This window comes from Sorex fumeus, unplaced genomic scaffold, assembly GCF_029834395.1.
Source record: "Sorex fumeus unplaced genomic scaffold, SorFum_2.1 ptg000050l, whole genome shotgun sequence".
Lineage (NCBI taxonomy): Eukaryota > Metazoa > Chordata > Mammalia > Eulipotyphla > Soricidae > Sorex > Sorex fumeus.
In genome coordinates, this window is record NW_026606107.1 from 1,040,810 (window position 1) to 1,064,390 (window position 23,581).

Consider the following 23,581-nt stretch of genomic DNA (forward strand, 5'->3'; position numbering starts at 1 on the left):
AAGAATGTTACCATTGGGGCTTGAGTGATAGCACAGCAGGTAGGGCGTTTGCCTTGCATGTGGCTAACCCGGGTTTGATTCTCAGCATCCCATATGGTCCCCCGAGCACTGCCAGAAGCCAGGAATAACCCCTGTGCATGGCCGGGTGTGACCCAAACAGGAAAAAAAAAAAGAAGAATGTTACCATACCCCGCAAGAAAGCACAATTAAAGCAGTTAATATTTTGGCGAGCAGCACCAAGGCTAAGTGTGCAAGCACCGCAAGCTGATACACAACCCCCAGTGAGTACCACATCTGAAAACGTGCACTCCCCAACTATATGGGTGTGCAATTCCTGGCCATTGCAATGGCCACATCAGAATCAATAGGAAAAGGAGAGGGAATAAAACTAAAGTTCAAACGAAACTGAAACACTCACTGAAATTGGCCACAAGAAGATTGGAAAACAAATATCCTCAGATTTCAAGAAACTTTTATATAGATTACATTCTCTGAATACATAAGTAAGTTTGAAATCAATAGTAAAATCACTAGAAAATGTTTTGACATTTGGCACACTTCAAAATAACTTATGGATTGAAGTCTAAATGGAAGTTATAAGTAATTACAAAAAACAAAGCAAAATATTTTTGAAACATTTTATGAAAAAATAATATTTTTCTTTTTCTTTTTCTTTTTTTTTGCTTTTTGGGTCACACCCGGCAATGCACAGGCATTACTCCTGGCTCTTCACTCAGAAATTACTCCTGGCGGTGCTCAGGGGACCATATGGGATGCAGGGAATCGAACCCAGGTCTGTAGCGTGTAAGGCAAATGCCCTATCTGCTGTGCTATCACTCCAGTCCCCCAAAATAGTATTTTTTCATAAATTGATTAACATCTTGGGATTAAATATGCATCAGGCTTGGCTCTTAAACATATTATGTTTGCATGCTCCATACATTTCTTTGAGATTTTCTTAGAGAAGAGAAATTGTCTTCAGGAGTAAGAGAATCCGCTTTGTCATCATGCATCATGATGTGTGGGGATTTGAAAAATACTCAAAACTCCTTCCTTTCTATGAAAGTAACAAAGCATCTTATAGATTGATTGCAACAACACAGAGCCATGTATTCCATATTTCTTTTCTTCTTCATCCCTATAAGAAATACAATGTGCCTTAAATTTTAGGTTAACTAACACTTTATGTAGTCTCTCTCTCCTTACTTTTTTACTTAATATATCATTTCTGGTTTTTTTATTTTAAGTAAAAATCTAATCTCATTTTAAAAGATAGCCTTGTTTTCTATTTCTGAGTGAAGGACATTGTTGCTTCGTCCTCATATTCATTGCTGCAAGCTAGTATAGTAATCAACCTTCTTTAAACAGTCTGCACTTGAGAAGGAAATAGTTACATGAAAAGTCCTAGACAAATCTATTTGCTTGAGCAGGCACCAGTAACGTCTCCATTGTGAGACTTGTTGTTACTGTTTTTGGCATATAGAATACATCACGGGTAGCTTGCCAGGCTTTGGCATGCGGGCAGGATACTCTCGGTAGCTTGCCGGGCTCTCCAAGAAGGGTGGAGGAACTGAACCTGGGTCTACCCGGGTCGGCCGCGTGCAAGGCAAAAGCCCTACCTGCTGTGCTATCGCTCCAGCCCTAGACATAAAATGTTCACTAAAACGTTTGAATATTATACATTTTCCTATGTTTCCAAGTACAATTTCAAATATATTACTGCCAGAAATGTATTACAGTATCCATTTCCTCACACTTTTGCAAACACCTGGTTTTCTTTTTATTTTTTGTGGAGCTTTTTAGAAAAACTCATCGATCCCAGTGTGACTTTTTTTTGGTCACATCACATTCTTTCCTGTAACTGACATGGTTGAATCAATTCATTTTATTAATCATTTAGGATGATCTTCACTTTTATCTATAATAAAATATATAGCAGTAAACGTGGTGGTAAGCAAAAAATTTATTCCTTAAAATATATTTTCATTCCTGAACCTTTGAATTTTATTTTACATGGTTCACAGAAATATTTTTGGATTATATTAAGGATTAGGAGAGTTCTAAATCCAGTCACATCTTTATAAGATAGATGGAGAGGAATAATTCACACAGAAGAGGAAAGGCATTGTGACTAAACATGTAGAGTCTTTTAATGCAGCTAATAAGCCAAGGGAATGATGAGAGCCAGCAGAAACTGGAAGAAGTTAAGAAAAGAATTGATCCTGTAGAGTGCATAGTACAGCCCTGCTATATTCTGTGTTAGGGTTAAAGATACTTGGGTTTCTGTCCTCTGAAAATATGAAAGAATAAAATTTTCACTGTTGTTAGCTCCCCAGGTAATAGCAATTTATTAATTATCAAAAGGAAACTAAAAAAACCTTTTCCATATATAATTTGGCTATTTATTAGTTCTGGCAAAAATTAATGTTTTCCCCTCTGAGAACCGGTGTTTATATGTGTTCTCCCTTGTATGTGAGAGAGAAAACACTTGCACAATATACAACATGTAATGTTTATAGAATTTGTTTCCTCTTGCAACCTTATTGCTGTCCTAAATTTTGGCTAGTAGCACATGGACTTAGGATGTTTATTTTTTTTAAGGTGAAAGAACTATTTTAAGTTTTCAGTTGAGATTATCTGTATTAGCATGCGTTTAATGTTGTTTTCATGCATACAATTCCAATGCCACACCCATGACCAGTGCACCCACCTCCCCTCCCCTCTCAACTCAGTTGTGTGGATTAATTCTTCCATTTGTCGCCTTTTGTCTTTTGATACTAACTTGCTATGCATCCTTAAATCCCACATATGAGAGATCATTCTGTATCAGTCCGTTTCTTTCTAACTTTACTCAGAATGATATGCTGTAGCTCCATCCACGTTACAGAAAATTGCATGATTTTGTTCTTTCTTGAAGCTGCAGAGTGTTCCATTGTGAGTATATACATACATATATAATAAATATATGTGTATATATGTATACACACATATATATAATCAAGAAGCTGTGATATATCACAGCTTCTTGATTCATTCTTCTGTAATTGGGTATCTGGGTTGTTTCTGTATCTTGGCTATTGCAGTAAGTGCTGTGATGTCCGTAGGTGTGTATATTTATCCTATTGAATTTTTTTTCAGTTTTGTGTTTGGGGATAGATGCCAAGAAGTGGTATCACTGAATCTTATGGTAGTTCTGTTCCTATTTTTTTTACATCTCCATATTGCTTTCTTTAAAAGCTGAACCAGATGACATTACCTCCAACAGTTCATTTGGGTTCCTTTTGCACCACGGACTCATGAACGCTGGCTGTTTCCAGACTTGGATATGTGCCATTCTCACAGACATGAGATGATCCCTCATTGTTGTTTTATTTGCATTTCCCTAATCAATATTTGCATGGCAAAATATCAATGTAGAGAAACTGGTTACATTATTATACAATAGTAATCAGCAAACTAATAATAAAATTTTTAAATGACTATAATAACAAATTCAGCACACAAAAATTGATTTCATTCCTATATGCAAGTAATTGAGTTTAATATCAAAGTGTCCACCCAATTGATAGTAGTTTTCAGAAATATCAGTTTCTAGAAATAAGCTTAACAAAAGTTGTGAGAAACCTATACTTTGAAAAGTATGTCACTTTTGGAATAGCAGATCATATGAAATGAAAAAACATATTCCATATTCATGGATTGGAAGAATCAATATTCTCAAAAGACTGTCCTACCTAAATTATATTGATTTAACACAATTCCCATCCAAATTCCAATGATATTCTTCAAGGACTTAGAACAATCAATAATAAAATTTGTATGGAATCATAAAACACCCCTAATAACCAAAGCCATACTGAGTAATAAGTTTATGTGAAAATTGTTATTTCAAATCCCATGATATTTCAACTCAAAGCTGGTTTAGAAAAAGAAGTTTTTTAAGTCCTTGTCTAAGAATTGACTAATCTGTTTGTTGTTAATTGAGCCTTTTGTGTTGTTGTATTTGTTTTCATTGGAGTTTAGTTGGCATCTGTTACTTTCCCACCTAATTTATGTGCTTGTACTGGAATTTCAGTATTGAGGAATTGGGAGGTGTTGCACAGCCTCATCATATACAGCTGCGCTATCCAGAGACTTCAGGATCTATAGTCTGGGCCAATGAGTTGACATGGTGGTGGATATGGGCACAGGGTGTGGCTCCTGGCACTTCTGAAAGTACAGGGTGGGGATGTGGGAAGGCTGCCAATCCCAACTCCAAGTAACAACAGAACTAATTCACAATTAGATATCTGGTGACACAACTTAAAATGTTGGCTAGAATAAAAGGATTTCAAGTTCATATCTACTATTGGTGGGAACATAAAATGATGCTCTTACTTGAGGAAATAGTCTGACAGATCTTTAAAAGATGACCATATGCTTTAGTATTTCCACTGCTAAGTATATATCCAAGAATAAGGAAGGCACACATTTGTGTCTACACAAACTGTTGTACACGAATGTTTATAGCAGATTATTCATAATACCCAGTACATGGAAACAATTCAGATGTCTTCATCAACTGATTATGAATGTGTGAAATATGGAATATTCAACAGTAATTTTGGCACTATGAATATGAAGTACTGTTAACACATTATAATAAGTGAAATCATTGACAAAGGGCCACATATTATGTGATCTGTCTATAGGAAATACCCAGAATAGGTCAGTTTACAGACAACACAGACACTATTTATTTCCTCTGTTTTGGTAGTAAAAACAGAGGACAGACAAGGACTACAAAGTATATTCTTGTTCTAATAAAAATGTTTAGCTAACCATACCCTTGCTGCTCCACCATCCCAGGTGAGACTTGCCTCTGGCTGATGATACTGAGCATATTCTGGAATGGGAGACAGAGCTTCTCCCTACCAGATGGGTTCCAGCAGCCTCCACACCCAACCTGTGCCACATTAAGTACTCAAATCACATCTCCTGAAGCATGCGACTGCTTACACAGCCACGGGAAAAATTTACTCAGCAAATTACAAACTGCTCACATTCTTGCTGTCATTCTGTGAGGAGGGGCAGAGAAGACAGAGAACAATCCCCAACTTAATTCTTCAGTATCTTCTCTGGTAGGGGGTAACTACAAAGAGTCATCCCAGCACAAGAACTCTAGGAAACTAATGGGAGGGAAATTTAGAAGCCCACCAAGCTCAATGAGTGAAAACAATAGAGCCCGGCAAGCTACCGAGAGTATTCGATATGCCAGACACAGTAACAACAAAGTCTCCAATGGAGACGTTACTGGGCCCGCTCGAGCAAATCGATGATCAACGGGAGGGCCTTTACTTTACTTTTTACATAAACAACACCAATAAATCCTCAGACAGTGTCTTTAGTGGCACTATGATGAGGATGTTCAATAAGTTCAATGAAATGATAGCACACGTAGTTAGCAAAACACAAGAAAGTATGAGAGTCAAAATGAAAACACTGCTACAGCCAGAAATTACAGAAATGAAGAATATGGTGGGTGAAATTTTTTTCAAAAAGTGAATAGAAGATCTAAGCAGCAGAGCAACAGATGATGAGCAAAAAAATCAAGGAGCTCTAACATGAGAAGGAGGAAACTGCTAAGAAACAGTAGAAGATAGAAAATAGCCTGAAAAGAAATGAAAAGCATGCCAGAAAAGTATAGGATGGGTTCAAGAAGAGCAGTGTATGAATCATCAGAGTCCCTGAAGAACAGAAAAGCAAATGTGATGAAGAAACATTAAATCAATGTCAGAATGTCTCAGAGTGAGGATTCCGTAAAGTCTGAAGGGTTCTAGTGAAAATAGTCCCAATTAGGAAAACTCCAAGACACATTGCACTCAAAATGACAAAACCCAAAGATAGAGACAGACTTTTGAATGCAGAAATATCAAATAAAGGAACTTATATACAAAGAAACCCCCATTAAATGTACAACAGATCTATCAAATGAGACTCTTTAAGCCAGAAGAATATTGAAGGATATAGTCTAAAAACAAAATGAAACAAATGTTTCACCAAGAATATTCTCTACAGCTAGATTATCATTCAGATTTGAAAGAACTCTGGAGGCTTCATGGATAGGCAACATCTTAGGGCATTTATAGCCTTGAAACCAGTTCTGCGAGAAGTGTTAAAAAGAACTCCCTATAAAGGACAGGAGAAAATTTCCATCATGTGCCATTGAGCATGGCACTCACTAATGGTACATGTCCTCTACTAGATTAAGAAAGGTTAAAAACATAACACAATCCATGATCACAAGTTGACTATTAGTGATTTTCTGATAATTGTAATTGCCATTTCTTTAAGTTTTTTTATACCAAATAATATGAAGTAAATTTGTTACATGCCTGCCAAGGGGGGTTGGGAGGGAACCTGGGGAAATTGGTAGGGAATTGGTGTTGAAATGTTGTATGCCTGAAACAACTCTATTATGAACAGCTTTGTAAATCATGGTGTCTCAATAAATATTACAGGGAGGGGAGTGATATTCCAAATTTTATTGTGCTCATGACAAATTCTCACTTATTACTTAAATCACTTAATCCCCGTTATTCATCGATTTACTCGAGCGGGTGCCAGTAACGTCTCCATTCATCCCGGTTGCATGCTAGCGTAGCCCAATGGTATCTGTTCGTTCTAGGAACATGCAGAGCCTCAACCGATCATTCAGGGTCTTGACGAAGAAGTCTGACCATCTTGTAGGTGGGCGTCCACGTGATCTTTTGATGTCCCGTGGAATCCAATCAGTAATGGCTCTAGTCCATAAAATATTAAAAGTCGTTGAGTTGTACAGTTTAAGTTGGAGAATAGTATATATCAATAACAGTGTTAGAAAACTTTATAAACATAGAAAGTTAGCATGTATTACACATTCTAATTAGGACACACATGACAATTTATGGCATAGTTCTCTGAATTTAAAAAGAAATAGTACAAATTAATGGAGTGAATTACCCATTGGAAAAGTAACTAAAAGCTCAGTCTATGGGAAATGAAATTGAATTGGAATATTCAGTTACAGTACCTGAGCCCTACATCAGTTCCACAGTTTTTGAACATAATTCTGCTCGCGTGATTTGTTTTTATCAAATAATTGAAGGGTTTTTGTCGATTCTGTAGGAACCCTGGTGGCCCTCAGCACCTCTGAGCCCAAACACCATACTGCTAGGTCCAAACATCAGTCAAAGAGATGAGTACTACCAGGATTGGCCCCTGCACTTCCAGAATACCGTTTTGGAGACCTTCCCCAAAAAAGGCTACTAGAGCCTTACTACACCTGGTGAGACGCATTTCTTTAATTCCACTTATATCTAGCATTCCTGTCTTGGGAGAAAAAATGGTAAGACAAATTTTCAGATCTGTCTAAAGGAAAATACATAACACCCCATCTTCAACTCCCTATTTCACCAAAGAGGGGATAAAATAATGACAAGCACTTGTAAGGCTCACAAACAAATAACAAAGACCAACTAAAAAGACCTAATATTAGCAACACATAAGGTTTTCCATCCCTTCCACACTTTTCCACAATATAAGTAGATTGCACTTAACATAAAAACATATTGTAACTAAAGGAAATGAATATCTCAGATCTTATTTAAGACCTTATTTAAGTACAGTGTCAAGAATGGCCCCTGAGCACAGTCAGGTATGACCTGAAACCTTAGCACTGACTATGCTCCTCCCTCACATAAAGCATCTCTGTGTAATCCTAGTGTGTCCCCAGTATTAGAAACATGAAATTCTGAGTGAGGAAGTAACTCAAAGCATCACCCCTAGTTGTTCCAGGAAAATCATCCCTTATGGTTTTATTTCTTACTTATCATGTTTCCAAAGTTGAAGATGATATGTTCTCTAACAGTAATAAATTAATATTTTCCTATCATAGCCTCAGGTTAGAAATCCATTTCTGTCCTATCTCATGTTTCAGTCTCTTAAATCCTAACTTTTTGGAGATAAAGATCCTGTTGTGTGTGCAGGTTTAATAAAATTCTTCTGTTATTTACAGATAATTGCTCTTCCTCTAGTTTTTATTTTACTCCTAGAAATGTTCCTTCTTTGGAAAACTATTCGTAGGTCCATTACATCATTTTAATCAAGATGTTTCAGGACCTTATATAACAGAATTTTGTAGTTTCAATAGACTACATTAAATACAGAATAGTTACTAATATCCTGCTGATCTAATGTTTAGTGAAATAACTTTTGGGGAAATGCTTTGTTGTATTTAAGTTTTGCTTTGCAAATTTTAAGGTAAGAACTCTATGTGATAGCTTTCTGAGCTTATCATTTGTATCACAAATGTATTGTTGGGTTTGGGCTACATCAGCAGGGCTTATTCCTGGCTCTGCACTCAATAATCACTCCTGGCAGGCTCAGGAGGACTATATGCAGTACAAAGAATTGAACCCAGGTCAGCCACATGCAAGACAAGCACCCTACCCATTGTACTATCACTCTAGACCATGTATAGTATACTTTATAAGAGGCAATTTTGACATACATTAAAGAAGACTGCCAAGTTTTTGCAGTCACTTTTAAGTTTTAAAAAGCTTACTGAGGGCCTGGAGCAATAGCACAGCGGGTAGGGCATTTGCCTTGCACGCAGCCAACATGGCCGACCCAGGTTCGATTCCCAGCATCCCATATGTTCCCCCGAGCACCACCAGGAGTAATTCCTGAGTGCATGACCCAGGAGTAACCCCTGAGTATCGCCGGGTGTGACCCAAAAAGAAAAAAAAAGCTTACTGAGGTAATTGAACAGTGAGGTAACTGTTTACAAGAACGTAAATATTTATGTTTTCGGGAACAGTATTACCACACCATTCACACAATCAATTGTCAATATTCCTCTACCACTAGTATAAAGATCCTTCCGTTCCACCTCCTCTAGGGTAACAGTAGTTCTTTCATCAAAGTCTAAAGGTTTGCACTCATTCGATATTGTCTACTTCATTTTGTTGTAACAAAAATTGAACACTTCATCTTTTCTTGTCACTTAGTAGTATTCCATTATGTATACATACCACTACTATATCCACTCATCTCTGCTGATCACTTGGTTGATTCCACATCTTGGCTATTGTAAGTACTGCTGCAGTTATCACAGGTATGCATCTATCTTTTTGGATTCATGTTGTCGTGTTCTTGGAATGAATAACTAGAAGTGGAACTGCTCCTATACAGTTCCTGTTTCAACTTTTAATGTTTTGAACTGCTCCTATTTTAACTTTTTGATATTTCAACACTTTTTCATAAAGGCTAAGCTAGATAACATTTCCACCTATCATTAATGACTTTTTTCTCCTTATCCCCATTATCACTTTTTTCTGCCTTCTAAATATAAGCCATTATGGGTAATATCTCATTGTCATTTTGATCTGCCTTTCCTTAATAATAGATTTTTCTCATTTGCCTATTGGCTATCTGTATATTGTCTTTGGAGAAGTTTCTGCTCACCTTTTCTCTGCTTTTTTTTTTTTGCTTTCTGGGTCACACCCAGCAATGCATAGGGGTTATTCCTAGCACATGCATTCAGGAATTACTCCTGGCGGTGCTCGGGCAACCATATGGGATGCTGGGAATCGAACCTGAGTTGGCTACTTGCAAGGCAAATGCCTTACCCACTGTGCTATTGCTACAGCCCCTTTCTCGGCATTTTTATGGAGTTTTTTTTACTGTTTTGAGTTTTGTGAGTGCTTTATGTATATGCATATTCTAGATATTTATTATTTTGAAGGAACTACTTTGTATGAATATTTTCTCCCATTCTCTGGGATATTTCTTTGTTTTAGGGCTAGTTTCTCTCACAGTTCAGAGGCTTTTTAGATCCAGTTATTTATTTTTGTTTACATTTTCCTTTTGATAGAATTTAATCACTGAAGACACCATTGAAATCAATATCATGGAGCATTTTGCCTATGTTTTATTCAGTGGATTTTATGAATTAGGGTCTAACATCTAAATCTTGAATCCATTTTGAGTTACTTGGAACATGGTGTGAGATAGTAGTCCAATTTTATTCTTTTGCTAATGGCTAACCAATATTCTCAACACTTTTTTGAAGAATTTTTAATTCTTTCTTATGTCTTTATGATTATGATTATGATCATCAAAAATCAACTCTGTGTATATGAGGGTTTATCTCTGAGCTTACAGTTCAATTATATTCATTAAAGTGTTTGCTTTTATTCTAGTACCAGTTTTGATTATTATAGCTTTGTTGAATGCAGTATCTCCCATCATGACTATTTTGGAATTTTGTAGTTCCATATAAGCTTTAGTAGAATTTATTCTATGTCTTTGAAAATGTCGTTGGAATTTTAAATAAGGGTTACATTAAGTGTATGAAGTGTTCTGGATAACATGGCCACTTTTAACAGTCTTACTTTTTCCAGTCAATAAACATGAAATATTTTTTCATTTTCTTTTGGACTGTATGTCTTTTAATAGTGACTTACAGTTTTTGAAGTATGTCTTTCACTTCCTTTGTTGATTCCTGAGCACTAATTCTTATGAAGTTGTAAATGAGATTGTGCTTTATTCTCTTATACTTTTGTTATTTACATGTTATTGTATATTAGGGCAGAGTGATAGCACAGCGGATAGGGCGTTTGCCTTGCACGCGGCTGACCCAGGTTTGATTCCTCTGTCCCTCCTGGAGAGCCTGGCAAGCTACCGAGAGTATCCTGCCTGCACGGCAGAGCCTGGAAAGCTACCATGACGTATTCGATATGCCAAAAACAATAACGAGTCTCATAATGGAGATGTTACTGGTGCTTGCTCAAGTAAATCGATGAACAACAGGAGGACAGTGCTACTGGGATTGTATATTAATTTGTCAGGTTTCCACTAATTGCAAGAAGTTTTGGTATAATCTTGAGGATTTTCTATGAATAGCATTGTGTGATCTGAAACTAGTTATTGTTTGACTTCTCAATTTGAATATTTTAAATTTCACTTAATTGCTTGTGGTTAGAATATTACTATGTTGAATAATATTAATATGGTGAACATCTTAGAGGAATAGCTTTCATATATTGCGGCTAAATATGAGATTAGGTCTGATTATTTTATATTGGTAAAGGTAAAGGCCCTCCCGTTGATCGTTGATTTGCTCGAGCGGGCCCAGTAACGTCTCCATTGGAGACTTTGTTGTTACTGTGTCTGGCATATCCAATACTCTCGGTAGCTTGCCGGGCTCTCCGAGAGGGGCGGAGGAATCGAACTCGGGTCGGCCATGTTGGCTGCTTGCAAGGCGAACGCCCTACCGCTGTGCTATCGCTCCAGCCCACTATTATATTTATGTATAAACCTAAGAAATGTAAAAGATCTATAAAAAACTATGAAATACTAATGAATATATCAAATAACATCTACTAAAATATATCCCATGTGCATTTAGACTTATTTTTAAAGATACCAGTTATTCTCAATTTTTATCATTATTATTAAATTATTTTGCTATTGGGATCACACATTATAGTGCTCAGGGCTTACTCCTACTTCTTTGCACAGAGATCATTCCTGGTGGTGCTAGGGGGATTAAATCTGGTGCCTGGGGTTGAACCGAGGATAACATCATGCAAGGCAACACCCGCCCACTGTGCTATCATTTCAGCCCAATTCTTCCCAAATCAATCTATAGATTGAATATAGTACAAATCAAAGTTTCTGTGAGTTATTGTGTGGATATTGAAAAGCTGATTCTGAAGTTTTTAAGGAAAGCAAAAGGACAAGAATAACCAACACAGTATTGAAGGAAAAAAACAAAGTTAGACTGCCAACACTACACAATTTAGGAACCTATATAAAACTACATTAATTCAGATACTTTAATATTGGCAAAAGTGTAGGTAATGAATCAATGTAATATAAGAGGCCAGAAATAAACCCATAAAATATAATCAAATGGTCATTGACAAAGGAGCAAAGGTAACCAGGTAGATAAAGAATATGCTTTTGGGCCAGACACACTCATTGTTACTCCAGTGCTATGTCCAGTGTTATGTTCGGTGCTCACCTCTAGTGGTCCTTGGGGAACCATGAGGTGCCCGGCTTTGAAAGTGGGCCATTCACATACAAAACATGCAAAAGAATGCACTCATCACATTGAGCTATCTTTAACCAGACATAGGATATTTTCCCCAGCAAGTGGTGCTCAAAGAATTGGATATCCATACACAAAACTGAATCTGGAACATACACCTTTCATAAATATTAACTCTTAAAATGGATCAGAGACCCAAATGTGAAAGGTAAAACTATAAAACTGGAAGATATCATAGTTAAATATGTAAATAACTTTGGATTTGTTAGGTCTTTTTAGATAGAAACTCCAGTCTATCAATGATCAATGAATGAAAATGATGATAAGATGAACTTATTAAAGATAATTCTGCTCTCCATAGCTGGACACCTGCCACATGAGCAAAGGGGAGAAGGCTGCTGGAATAAAGAAAGGATCACTAAGAAAATGATGGCATGAGGAACTGGTCATGAGAGATGTATGTAGATAAAGTATATAAAGGACCAAACATGATAACCTCTCAGTGTCTGAATTGCAAACCATAATGCCCAAAAGTAGAGAGAGTATGGGGAATATTGTCTCCCATGGAGGCAGGGGGAGGGTGGGAAAGGGGGGTATATGCGGGGGATATTGCTTGTGGGGAATGTGCACTGGTGGAGGGATGGATGTTTGATCATTGCGTGATTGTAACCCAAACATGAAAGCCTGTAACTATCTCAAAGTGATTCAATAAAATTTAAAATAAGATAATTCTGCTCTGCAGAATGCTCTGTTAAGAGAATAAAAAGACAGAATTCACTGAGAGAAGGAAGAGCTTTGCAGATATAAAAATCTGATCACGACGAATCACAACCATCTTGTTATTCGTTGATTGCCTCGAGCAGGCCCCAGTAATGTCTCCTTCATCCTGGCCCTGAGATTATATTCAAGGCTCTTTAGGAGAATGAGACCCATCATTGTTACTGGTATTTGGCATACTGGGTACGCCACGGGGAGTTTGCCATACTCTGCCGCGTGGGCAGGCTACATTTGGTAGCCTGCCAGTTTGTCCAAAGTAGGAATGAGATAATAAGATGTCATAATAAGATGTCACGAGGCCGTGAATGCGGCCACGTGGTTCCAGGAGCTGGTTTTTATAGTCTCTGGGTCTTGGCCGTTGATGGGATTACACGGCACCAGGGGGCCAGTTGGTGGGTGTAACCCCCGCTTACTGGAATTTGGAGGATCTGGGTGGAGGATGCCTGGCCCCAATCCGAGTAGGCTTGGAGATCTTGGCCCCGGAACCCACGTGACTTTGTCCCTCTGCCAGTACCTTCATGTGTGCAAAGAGTGGTCTCAGCATAGTGGTGGCTAGTCCTGGAGGTCTTTGACTGCCGGAGCCCTGGTCGGGGCGGGGAGGAAAGCTCAACCAGAAAAATATGATAGAAATATTATATCCAAAATCACAAAGAACTTAAAATATAATAATAATGACAAACAGGCAAATTTTAGCAGGAAAATGATCTAAATATACAAGTGACCAACAAGTATACACAGATGGCAAATTAGAGTATGAAAGGATATTCCATATTATCAGTCTTTGTGAAACTGAAAATTTAAATGATATAAAAGAGCAAGTTCACCTCAGTGGACAAAAAAGTTCTGTGTCCATAGTGACTGATAGGGACAAGAAGTAGATCATGGTGTGTGTGTGTGAGAGAGTTACAGAGTTAAGTCACTTAATCTTTCATATGACCAGATTCAGTTTGACCCCCGACACCACATATGATCCCCCAAACACCAGTGGATGTGAATTCGGAGCACAGAGAAAGGTTTAACCCCAAAGCACCATGCCTCAAAAAGGTAGAATATGTATATGTCACAGGCAAGAGATATACTACAGTGATCATTAATTTGTATGCATCTGGGAGGTAGAATGAGTCTCTGGATACCAGGACACATATGTGGATATGATGAACTAATACAGCTGCTTTAAGATTTGGAATTACTTAGTTACAAAATTTGGGTTAGAGGGGCAAGTATAACACCAGTGTAAACAGAGGACTGGGGAGTGAAACCATGATTATTGCAACTTGAATTATTAGAATTTGTTTAAGTACTTAGTAGTCAGCTGAGCATAACTCATCAACTTATGTAATGGTTTTTATCCTCTGACATTACTGATGAAACTTAACATCTTAGCTGGCTTCATCCAGTTGCAAATGAAAGCAGATTACATAAAGCTAGAAATAGGACATTTCTAATTGTATTAAGAAGTATACAATTTACCTATTTTAAATATTAGTTCATACTGGCTAGTATTGTGAAAAATGCACAGAGAGCTTAGAGCAGAGCCTTAATAAATTAAATATTAATCAGTAATTGCACCTGTTATCTTGGCTGAAAACAAATTGTCCAGTGTGTATTTCAAAGTGAGATCTCGGGATAGATTTTTTTTTTTGCTTTTTGGGTCACACCTGGCGATGCACAGGGGTTACTTCTGACTCTGCACTCAGGAGTTACTCCTGGCGGTGTTCAGGGGACCATATGGGATGCTGGGAATCGAACCTGGGTTGGCTGTGTGCAAGGCAAACGCCCTACCCACTGTGCTATCTCTCCAACCCCAGTCTCATGCCCCTGCGCCTGACTGTCCTCACCGCCGGGGCCCCTTGGAGGGGAGCGGGTTGAGCTTTCCTTCCCACCCCGACCAGGGCTCCGGCAGCCAAAGACCTCCAGGACCAGCCACCACCATGCTGAGACCACTCTCCGCACACATGAAGGTACTGGCAGAGGGACAAAGTCACGCGGGTTCCGGGGCCGAGATCTCCAAGCCTACTCGGATTTGGACCGAGCATCCTCCACCTAGATCCTCCAAATTCCAGTAGGCGGGGGTCACACCCACCAACTGGTCCCCTGGCGCCGTGTAATCCCATCAGCAGCCAAGACTCAGAGACTAAAAACCAGTTCCCGGAACCGCGCAGCTGCATTCGCGGCCGCGCGACATCTTATTATGACATCTCATTCCTACTTTGGACATATTGGCAGGCTACCAAATGTAGCCTGCCCACACGACAAAGTCTGGCAAACTCCCCGTGGCGTAGCCAATATGCCAAATACCAGTAACAGTGATGGGTCTCATTGTCCTAAAGAGCCTTGAATATAATCTCAGGGCTAGGATGAAGGAGACGTTACTGGGGCCTGCTCGAGGCAATCGATGAATAACAGGATGATTTGTGATTTGTGTGATTTGTATTTCAAAGTTAGAGAACAAAAGCTGCCAGCTGTTGGTTGAGACACTCCTGTAATAATAAACATCTAGAATGCAGATTTTACCACTTTTGAAATTATCAGAGAAATTTAAGTTTCTGCTGGCATTATTTGGATCCAAAATTGATATTATTTTAAAAATTGGAGAGAAGAAACTACAGGACTAAACAATATTTCAAAAGCATATACTAGTTTCTATTTTTTTAAACTGTATCTGTATACTAAGAATAAAGTAGGTACTCAAATTATACTTAATTTTTTAATTTTTATTAGTGAAACCCCATGAGGTACTTACAAATTTTTGTGTTTGGGTTTCAGTTATACAATGATCGAGTACCCATCCCTCCACCAGTGCCCATTCACCACCATTGATCCCAGTATCCCTCCCACCCTGCCTCTGTGGCAGGGCATTCCCTTTTGTTTTCTCTCACCTTTTGGGTGCTGTGGTTTGCAAAAGAGGCATTGAGTGGCAATCATGTTCGGTCTATAGTATACTTTCATCATGCATGCTGATCAAATTATACTTATTGAGAATATTAAATTAAGTGAATTTAGACTAAAAAAGGATATGTAAGGGAAGGAACAGACTCACACATAGAAAACTAAACAGAGCTCCGATGTCTAACCTGGGATTGACTGGCAAGGGAATATTGGGGGTGGGGGGAAGCGTAATTTATAAAAACTGTTTAAACATCATAACAAAAAATGTCTTTCCTATACGAACTTGTGTATGTTTTCTCCAGGTAGGGCATACAATATTCAGTATTTTTGCTACAGTCACAAATGTATAGTAAGAAAGTTTGATGTAAAAGTTCATTATAAAATAAGGATGCGTATTCATCTAAAAATCAGTTATTTTCAACAAATACAGTTTAGTCCAGGATGTACCAAGCCATTGCAAAAATTATTTTATAAAACAGAATCCCAGGTTTCCAAGAGGGTGTTAGAGTGGTGAAAGGTAAACCCCCCAAATTTTATACCTAAAATCCAGCAAAGAAATCTGGGGGAACTTATCAGGATGATGAGTGTATTTGATAGGTACTGCTATAGTAACAAAATGCCACATATTAAGTGGTATCAGTTAGAGAAAAGCAAATTATCTTGCACTCCAGGAGGCTGCAGAAATGAATAAAAGGATAAAATAAAATGAATAAAAGGATCTCAGTGATTCAGAATAAAGATGATGCAAGAGATTCATCCCTCTAAAGGTTCTTGGGAAAATCTGTTCATTGCCATATCCAGCTTCTGGGGACTGCTTACTTTCACAAAGCTCTAACTTTTCTGTCTTCAAAACTGGACTTTCAAGTTTTTCTCCTGCTACTTCATGGAGATACTGATTCTTGGGCTTCCTTTTCCAAATTTAAAGTACTCTTGTGATTGCGTTAGACCAAGATGACCCGGTGTAATCTCTTTTAATATTCAGCTGATTACCATTGTCGACTCTTATCAACAAAATTATGTATCCTCTACCATGTAACAGTATAGGTTCTGGGGAAGGGTATGCGGACATTTTTTTAGGGGTCATTATTCGGCATACAGCAGTGAGACCATTTAATTGGGATTTAAGATGGATTGTAAAGCCCATAGGTTTGTACTTAACCAGGTGTACTTTGCCAGAATTGATCTGTTTGCATGCATTAGCACGTAGAACAAAAGAGGTTCAAGACAAGAGCTAGAATGGGTGAAGAAACTAAAGAATTCCAGAACCTCCAAATGTATGCTTGAGGAAGTGGGTGCATGATGGGGCTTTCAACAAAGAACAATGCAGTGAAATTAGACAGGCATGTGTGGAAAGTGTGAAAGTGTAAGAGAGAAAGGAAAGAAAAAGTAAGGAAGGAAAAAGAAAAGGAGAGGAAGAGAAATTCAATGTGTAGAAAACATGACAACATAATGCCAGCGGTTTTTCTCACTGGTTTAGAGGCAGGGATCAATCAGCATTCCTTTAGAGAGGGGTAGGGGTGGCACCCTCACTGGAGGCCATTTCCATCTTCCCTTCCTGTGTAGTACTTGAAGCAATGAAAACTTGGGAAGCACATTCCAGAAACTCCAGGAAAATCTGATCTCATAGCTGCTTTCTCCCCAGCTTGGTGTGCTGACACGCTTTTCTAACATAAGCTTCGTGAAACTGGAGCTGGCTGGACATAGAAAAGGAAGTTGGTCAGACAAGAAATAGTTGGTGGGGGGGGAGGTGTTCATGTGGACATTCGGTGGGCCCTTTTGGTATCCATCCGCGAGTCTCCAGCGCAGCCCCTCCCAAACTGCAGATTGTGGCCCCCCCAATGCCAATCATGGGTGATCCAACATCTTGAACGGCCAGGAAAGCAAAGGGTGGTCGCCACGTAGATATCTGGGGGCCAGTCTACTGAGGCAATCGCGGGTTATCCCGCCTCTGGGCTGGAAACTCCTCGCGGCCCCGCCCCCTCTGGGTCGGAACTGCGGTGGGCCTGGGAGGGGGCGCCGAGCCCTTTCACGCAGTATCCCTCCGCCCCCCTTCCCGACACCCTCTTCGCGAGCCGTTTGTGTCGCAGTGTGCGCAGCCCCTGCCCAGTTTGGTGCAGCGGTGCGCGAGAGTCGGGGGCGGCGCGCCTCTGCGGTCCTGGCCACACGGAAAGCGGGGAGCGCTGGCGGTCGGCTGAGCGAGGCGCGCCGGGACGAGGGGCAGGCCTGGGCCTGGGGCCCGCCGAGGCAGGTAGGGGCGTCGGCGGCCAGGAGTCGAAGGAGGGTGGTCTCCCGCCTTGGCAGGCTGACAGCCGCCCGCGGCCCTCGGTGGGCCGGCGCGGGGGGAGCGGCGGGGCGAGGGTCGGGTCCGGGGGAGAGGGGTGCGGCGGCGGGACCCTGGCGGTGAGGAGGCGGCGAGAGCCGCGGGCTGGGCCCGGGCCCAGACCCAGGGCTCGGGCCGGCCAGAAGCGCCCCCAAATCGCCTGGGAGCGAAGCGCGCGGGCGGCTTCCTGGCCAGCGCTGCAGGCGCCCGCGCCCGCGCCCCGCCCTCGATGTTGTCTGCGCCCAGAGGGCCGTGGGGGAGGCTGCCGCGGGAGAAATGGCGGAGCGGAGCGGCCCTTCGTCGGGGCCCGGGGGCGCCGGGAGGGGCCGGGGCGGGGGCCCCTGGCTCCGCAGCCCACGTTGCTGGACCGGGCGTCGTGGGGCCTCTGAGCTCCCTTCCCACAGGCACCTCCTGGATGCCAGAGTCTGCTTTCTGTGCGGTAGGCTGGCATTTTCGGCGCGCAGCAGGTTGCTTCTGTAGTGGAGAGGCTTGAGCGAAAGGAGGAGCAAGAAAATGACCGGCGTTTCAGGAGGTGTGTGCTTCTGGCGGAGGGGTTTCGGGGGTGTGTGGGGATGGGGGAGTAGTTCTGCAGGTGTGTGCTTGTGTCTTGCGGTGTATCTGTCCGGGAAGACGCAGCCTTTGGCGGCTGCTCAGGCCTGCTCGATGTCTAGCTTTCTAAATGTCCACCACCCTATAGCTTTTTGCCATTTGTGTGCCTTCCCTCGCTCGCTGCCACTCAAAATAGGGTGCGTGAAAAGATGAGTCTTGTGCGTGAGGGTGCAGTTGAAGTGGTACTTGCAAGGACCACCACGCAGCCTGATTTCTGGAATGTTGTGCCCTTCCCCCAATTTATGCTGCGCAAGGCAGAGGGAAGTGGTACACCTAGTGGTGAATCATGAAATTTGAAGAAAGGAGTGATGGGAAGAGTGATGTCAAGAGAAGACATTGTTGTTGTCTGCAATCCTGAAACAGAGGGCCTAAACAAAACGAAATTCTTGTACCAGTGGCACTGGAAATGTTGGAATCAGATAATTATGACTCGTCTTTGGTGTGGGTCAACTTTAGTGCCCATTTCTACCATTGTTTCCTGGCTGTCTTACTCTGTTATCTCTTTTTCCTATAGGCCTGCTTTGAGGCTGCTCACTTCTACAAGGAAATAAAAGAAGAACAGCCTGACTCAAGTCTCTGGAGGTTGGTTTGACAAAAGTCAATGCATTGTATAACTACAAGCTAAGAGTATTGTGGGTGTCTTCCAAGTGAATTCAGGTCATGTTTCACCTTTCTTATGGTCTCTGCCATACTCTCTCCCTCAACTTCGCATGTTAGTATCCTGCAGAAAACTAGAAATATTGGTGGAGGTTGGGTGCTGATTGTGACAAAGCAACCTGAAAACAGAATCTAGGAGACACAAAATGTTAGACAAATAAGAACTATATATGGTAAGAGATATATTGCAAAGGGATCAGGTTGTTGCCTGTGTATCTACTGTTGTCAAGCTCTGTTCTCTTCTGTGTTGTTTATAGGACAACCTGCAGTCTGCTGTATAACAACACCATTGAAGTTAAGGAAGAGAGGGGAGGATCGTTCCACATCAGTGCAGGTTGGTATGAAAAATGAGTAGATTTTAGGGTTGGTGTGAAAGAGGGTTAGTGGAGACAAAAACAGGTTCAGGAGTAACTAGGCATACTTCATATGGGAGTTGTCATCCTCTCCCATCACCACCAAACTTTTCTTTCCCTCACATCTACTTGTAGCAGCCAAAACAGTCACCTCTGGGATTAAAGGGTTTAATTCAAGTGAGCTGGCAGAGACTTTTTGTTCAAGGTGCAGTCTAGCTGTATGAATCCCTGCATGAAACCAACAATTGGAAGACACTCAAAGGCCCATGTCATTTTATCTCCCTAGATCCACTTCCAGTGGCAGCTCTGGTGGTGCTAGAATTGCTGCTGACCACAACTCTCAACAGGTCTGCACTCACCCAGAAACCATCCTCTCCAAGATTGGTTGTGCCTGTTCTACAGTCTTAACATTGGCTGAGGCTGGGCTTGGGAAGGAAAATTACTGACTGCTGGACTGTCTATTGACTCTTAACTCTTCTTTTCATCTTTGTTGCCTGAAGCACTGAAAGATCAGTGTGTGAAGACACAAAATTGTGATAGAGTCTAAGACTAGTATAGGGGTATCTTCTGTAACGTTTACCATGACTGGCACTGAGATTGCGCCTCATTCCGAGACCAAGTCTGAAAAGAAGCCTGGAGAAGAACTTGGGGTTGTTGGGGCTGAGAGAGAGAATGAAGCCCCAATGGTGGTCAGACCTAAGGTTCGGCCTCAGCCCCAGGCTGCCTCTGGAGCAAGGCCCAAAACTGAGTCTAAATCTAGGGCAAAATCCAGAAATGATTCCAAGGCAGTGAATGGTCCAAGGTCCAAAAATGATTCTCAGAGAGTGACTGGGGCAAGGCCTAAGTCTGAATCCAAGGAAATATCTGGTGCAAGGAACAAAACAGAACGCCATCCCATGGCAGGGTCAAGGGCCAAAACTGAGGTTTGGGCAGTAGGTGGGGCTCGTCCTAAGACTGATGCCAAAGCAATGCCTGATACAAGGCCCAAAGATGAAGCTCAGGCTTGGTCCCAGACTGAGGTATTGTCAAGAACAGAAGGCATAACCCCGATCAATGTCTTAGCCTGGTCAGTGGTCGGTACTGAGTCTGGATCATATGCTAAATCTATGACCACATCAGCGGAGAGTAATCTAGTTAGTGTGGATACTGAGACCTATTCCAGCTCACAGGTTCAGACAGGACTCCAACCCTGGCTTGGATCAGGCAACAACACTAGTTCGGGGTCTTGGTGCTATCCCAGGCCCAGGGCCAGAGAGGAGGCCTCTAAGGAGTCTGAATTCTGGTCAGCAGATGAGAACACTACAATTCCTTCTCTCTGGGATGGAGAAGAAGCCAGTATCAGATCATGGTCTAGGGAGGAGACCAATACCAGGTCCAGACACAGGGCTAAACATCAGGATAACCCCAGATCAAGGCCCAAATCTAAGAAAGGCCATTGTACTGATTCCTGGTCTGGTTCTGAAGAGGAGTCTGGCAATCCTTTCTGCCTCTGGGCTGGAGAAAATACCAATAACTTCTTTAGGGATGAGGCGAACATGAGGTCTAAGCTCAGAACAAAGAGAGAAGAGTTCTTTGAATCTGAATCTGATGATGAATACAATAAGGAGTCCTGGTTTTTACCTGAAGAGGCCACTGGTAGATACAAGCCCAGGAATAAGGAAGGTTCTAATACTGTCTTGAAGTCAAAGACCCAGAAAGATGTTAACAGTGATAGGGTAAAACAAGAGACCAAGTTAGAGGAGGAAGTTATCATCGGGTCCTGGTTCTGGGATGAGCAAGAGGCCAGTATTAAGGATGGGGCTTCGGCTACCTGTGAACCCGATTCAGGGACTGAGGAAGGTGCTATTGGAGGATCCTTGTTCTGGACAGAGGAAAAGTCAAGTTTGGGGGCTATGGCCAGGGAAGAGACTCGGCCGGAGTCTGAAGAAGAAGCCATATTTGGGACTTGGTTCTGGGATAGGGATGAGGCCTGCTTTGATCTAAATCCCAATCCTGTATACAAGGTTGGTCCCAGGTTCAGAGATTTAGCTGAGGAGGAACTTAATGTTTCATCTAGGCCCAAATCCTGGGACGAGGTGACTGTTGAATTCAAACCTGTTACTTGTCATCGGATTGGATTCCCATCCCCCAACCCCTTTAGAATTCCCGAAGAAATGGAGACTCAACTGTACTGTGAAATGTTTGAGGCAAAGCCCAAGAATGTGGAGGTTACCCCAGAAGAGGAAGATCGGGAATCTCCGCCTCCAGCTGAGCAGCCTGTTCAGGAGTTCCCATTTCAGTACGAGCCAACCTATCGGTCAGTTAGGGAAATTCGAGAGCATCTTAAGGCCAAGGAGAGTGCAGAGCCTGAGAATTGGTCCTGCAAATGCATACAATGTGAGCTTAAGATTGGGTCTGCAGAGTTTGAAGAACTCCTGATATTAACAGACAGAATTCGAGATCCTTTCATTCATGAAATATCAAAAATTGCAATGGGTATGAGAAGTGCTTCTCAGTTTACTCGAGATTTCATTCGGGATTCGGGTGTTGTCTCACTTATTGAAACCTTGCTCAATTTTCCCTCCACCCGAGAGAGGACAAGTTTTTTGGAAAATATGATTCAAATGGCTCCCACTTATCCCAATTTAAATATGATTGAGACATTTGTATGTCAAGTGTGTGAGGAAACCCTGTCACATAGTATGGGTTCCCCAGAGCAGCTGCTTGGATTAAGGCTGCTTAGACACCTCACTACAACTACCGACTACCATACACTGATTTCCAAATACATGGGTGGGTTTCTGTCCTTATTAACCACAGGTGATGCAAAAACAAAGTTTAATGTTCTAAAAGTGCTGTTGAATTTATCTGAAAATGCTGTAGTGGCAAACACACTGTTCAGTCCTGATGCTCTGTCTATATATGTGGCTCTCTTTAACGTGGAAGAGTCAAATGATAATATTCAAATTGTTGTGAAAATGTTTCAGAATATCAGTAACATTATAAAAAAAGGATCTATGTCCTTGATGGATGATGATTTCAATATTGATCCACTTATTTCTGCTTTCCGTAAGTTTGAGAAGCTAGCTAAGGAGCTGCAAGTCCAAACAGACAATCGAAATGATCCTGAGGCAGGAGAGCAAAACTGATATAATTAACGATCTGCCTCTGATCAGCCTTTTGTTCCCAAAGAACCCTGAGTTGTGCTTCGGTGTTCAGAGTCTGGTTTTATGTTGTAACTTATATTTTTACTGCTGATGTTAACTTTGTCCTATTGTTGGTTTGATCTGGATCATTTTGTGGATGCCAAATGAATATTGGAGCTAAAACGTATTTGTTGATATTTGTCTTGCTGTCCAGATTGCAGTATTTTTAGTATTGAGCTTCTAATGAACCGAGACGCTTGTATAAGCTACCCTGCTATTTGTTGTTTAAACATATGGTTCTCTATTCGAGTCTGTGTTTTCAATAAAGTTCTACGTGAAAGTTGGCAGAAGTGAACTTCTTCAGTTTAAAATTCAGGTGCACGTACATTAAACACACTTAAGCAGAGGTACTTAGTGATATAATAAACATACCCTCATAGGAAAATCCCATTTAAGAAGGAAGAGAATACGGTTGACTACAGTACTCAAGGAATGCTACAGAAATGAGGTGCTTGCTTAAGTTAGTCACTGAAGAGTAAGGTAAGACAAACTTCTTGGAAGTAAGCAACAGTGGTCTGAAGAAAAGTATATAATTAGAAAATCTATTCCAGGAGCATCTATATACCTTACTTTACTAGAATAGGTGAAAAAAATTTAGGAGGGGATGCAGTTGGAATGAGGCCAGTTTGGAAAACTAAGTAAACTAAATCTGTATTTGTGTATCAAAATATAGGTGTTGCTACAATACCACCTGAAGAGAATAGTGATAGCACAT

The 23,581-nt window shown here is 41.0% G+C and overlaps 1 protein-coding gene across 3 annotated transcripts in view; it reads left to right on the plus strand.

Annotated features, from left to right (window-relative positions):
* The window catches only part of GPRASP2 (G protein-coupled receptor associated sorting protein 2), a 60,146-nt gene extending 36,990 nt beyond the window's left edge, over positions 1 to 23,156 (plus strand). The window contains exons 5-7 of one of the 3 annotated variants that reach the window (XR_008793850.1): positions 18,506 to 18,594; positions 19,186 to 19,253; positions 19,586 to 19,929. Coding sequence is in view for 1 of the 3 variants with exons in the window: in XM_056124215.1 (XP_055980190.1) it covers positions 20,263 to 22,809 (2,547 nt within the window). In the remaining 2 variants the exon portion in view is untranslated. Of the gene's footprint in view, positions 1 to 18,505; positions 18,595 to 19,185; positions 19,254 to 19,585; positions 19,930 to 19,967 lie in introns of those variants that run through there. The other 2 variants (XR_008793849.1, XM_056124215.1) reach the window with 2 other exon arrangements.
* Positions 23,157 to 23,581: the final 425 nt, after the last annotated feature.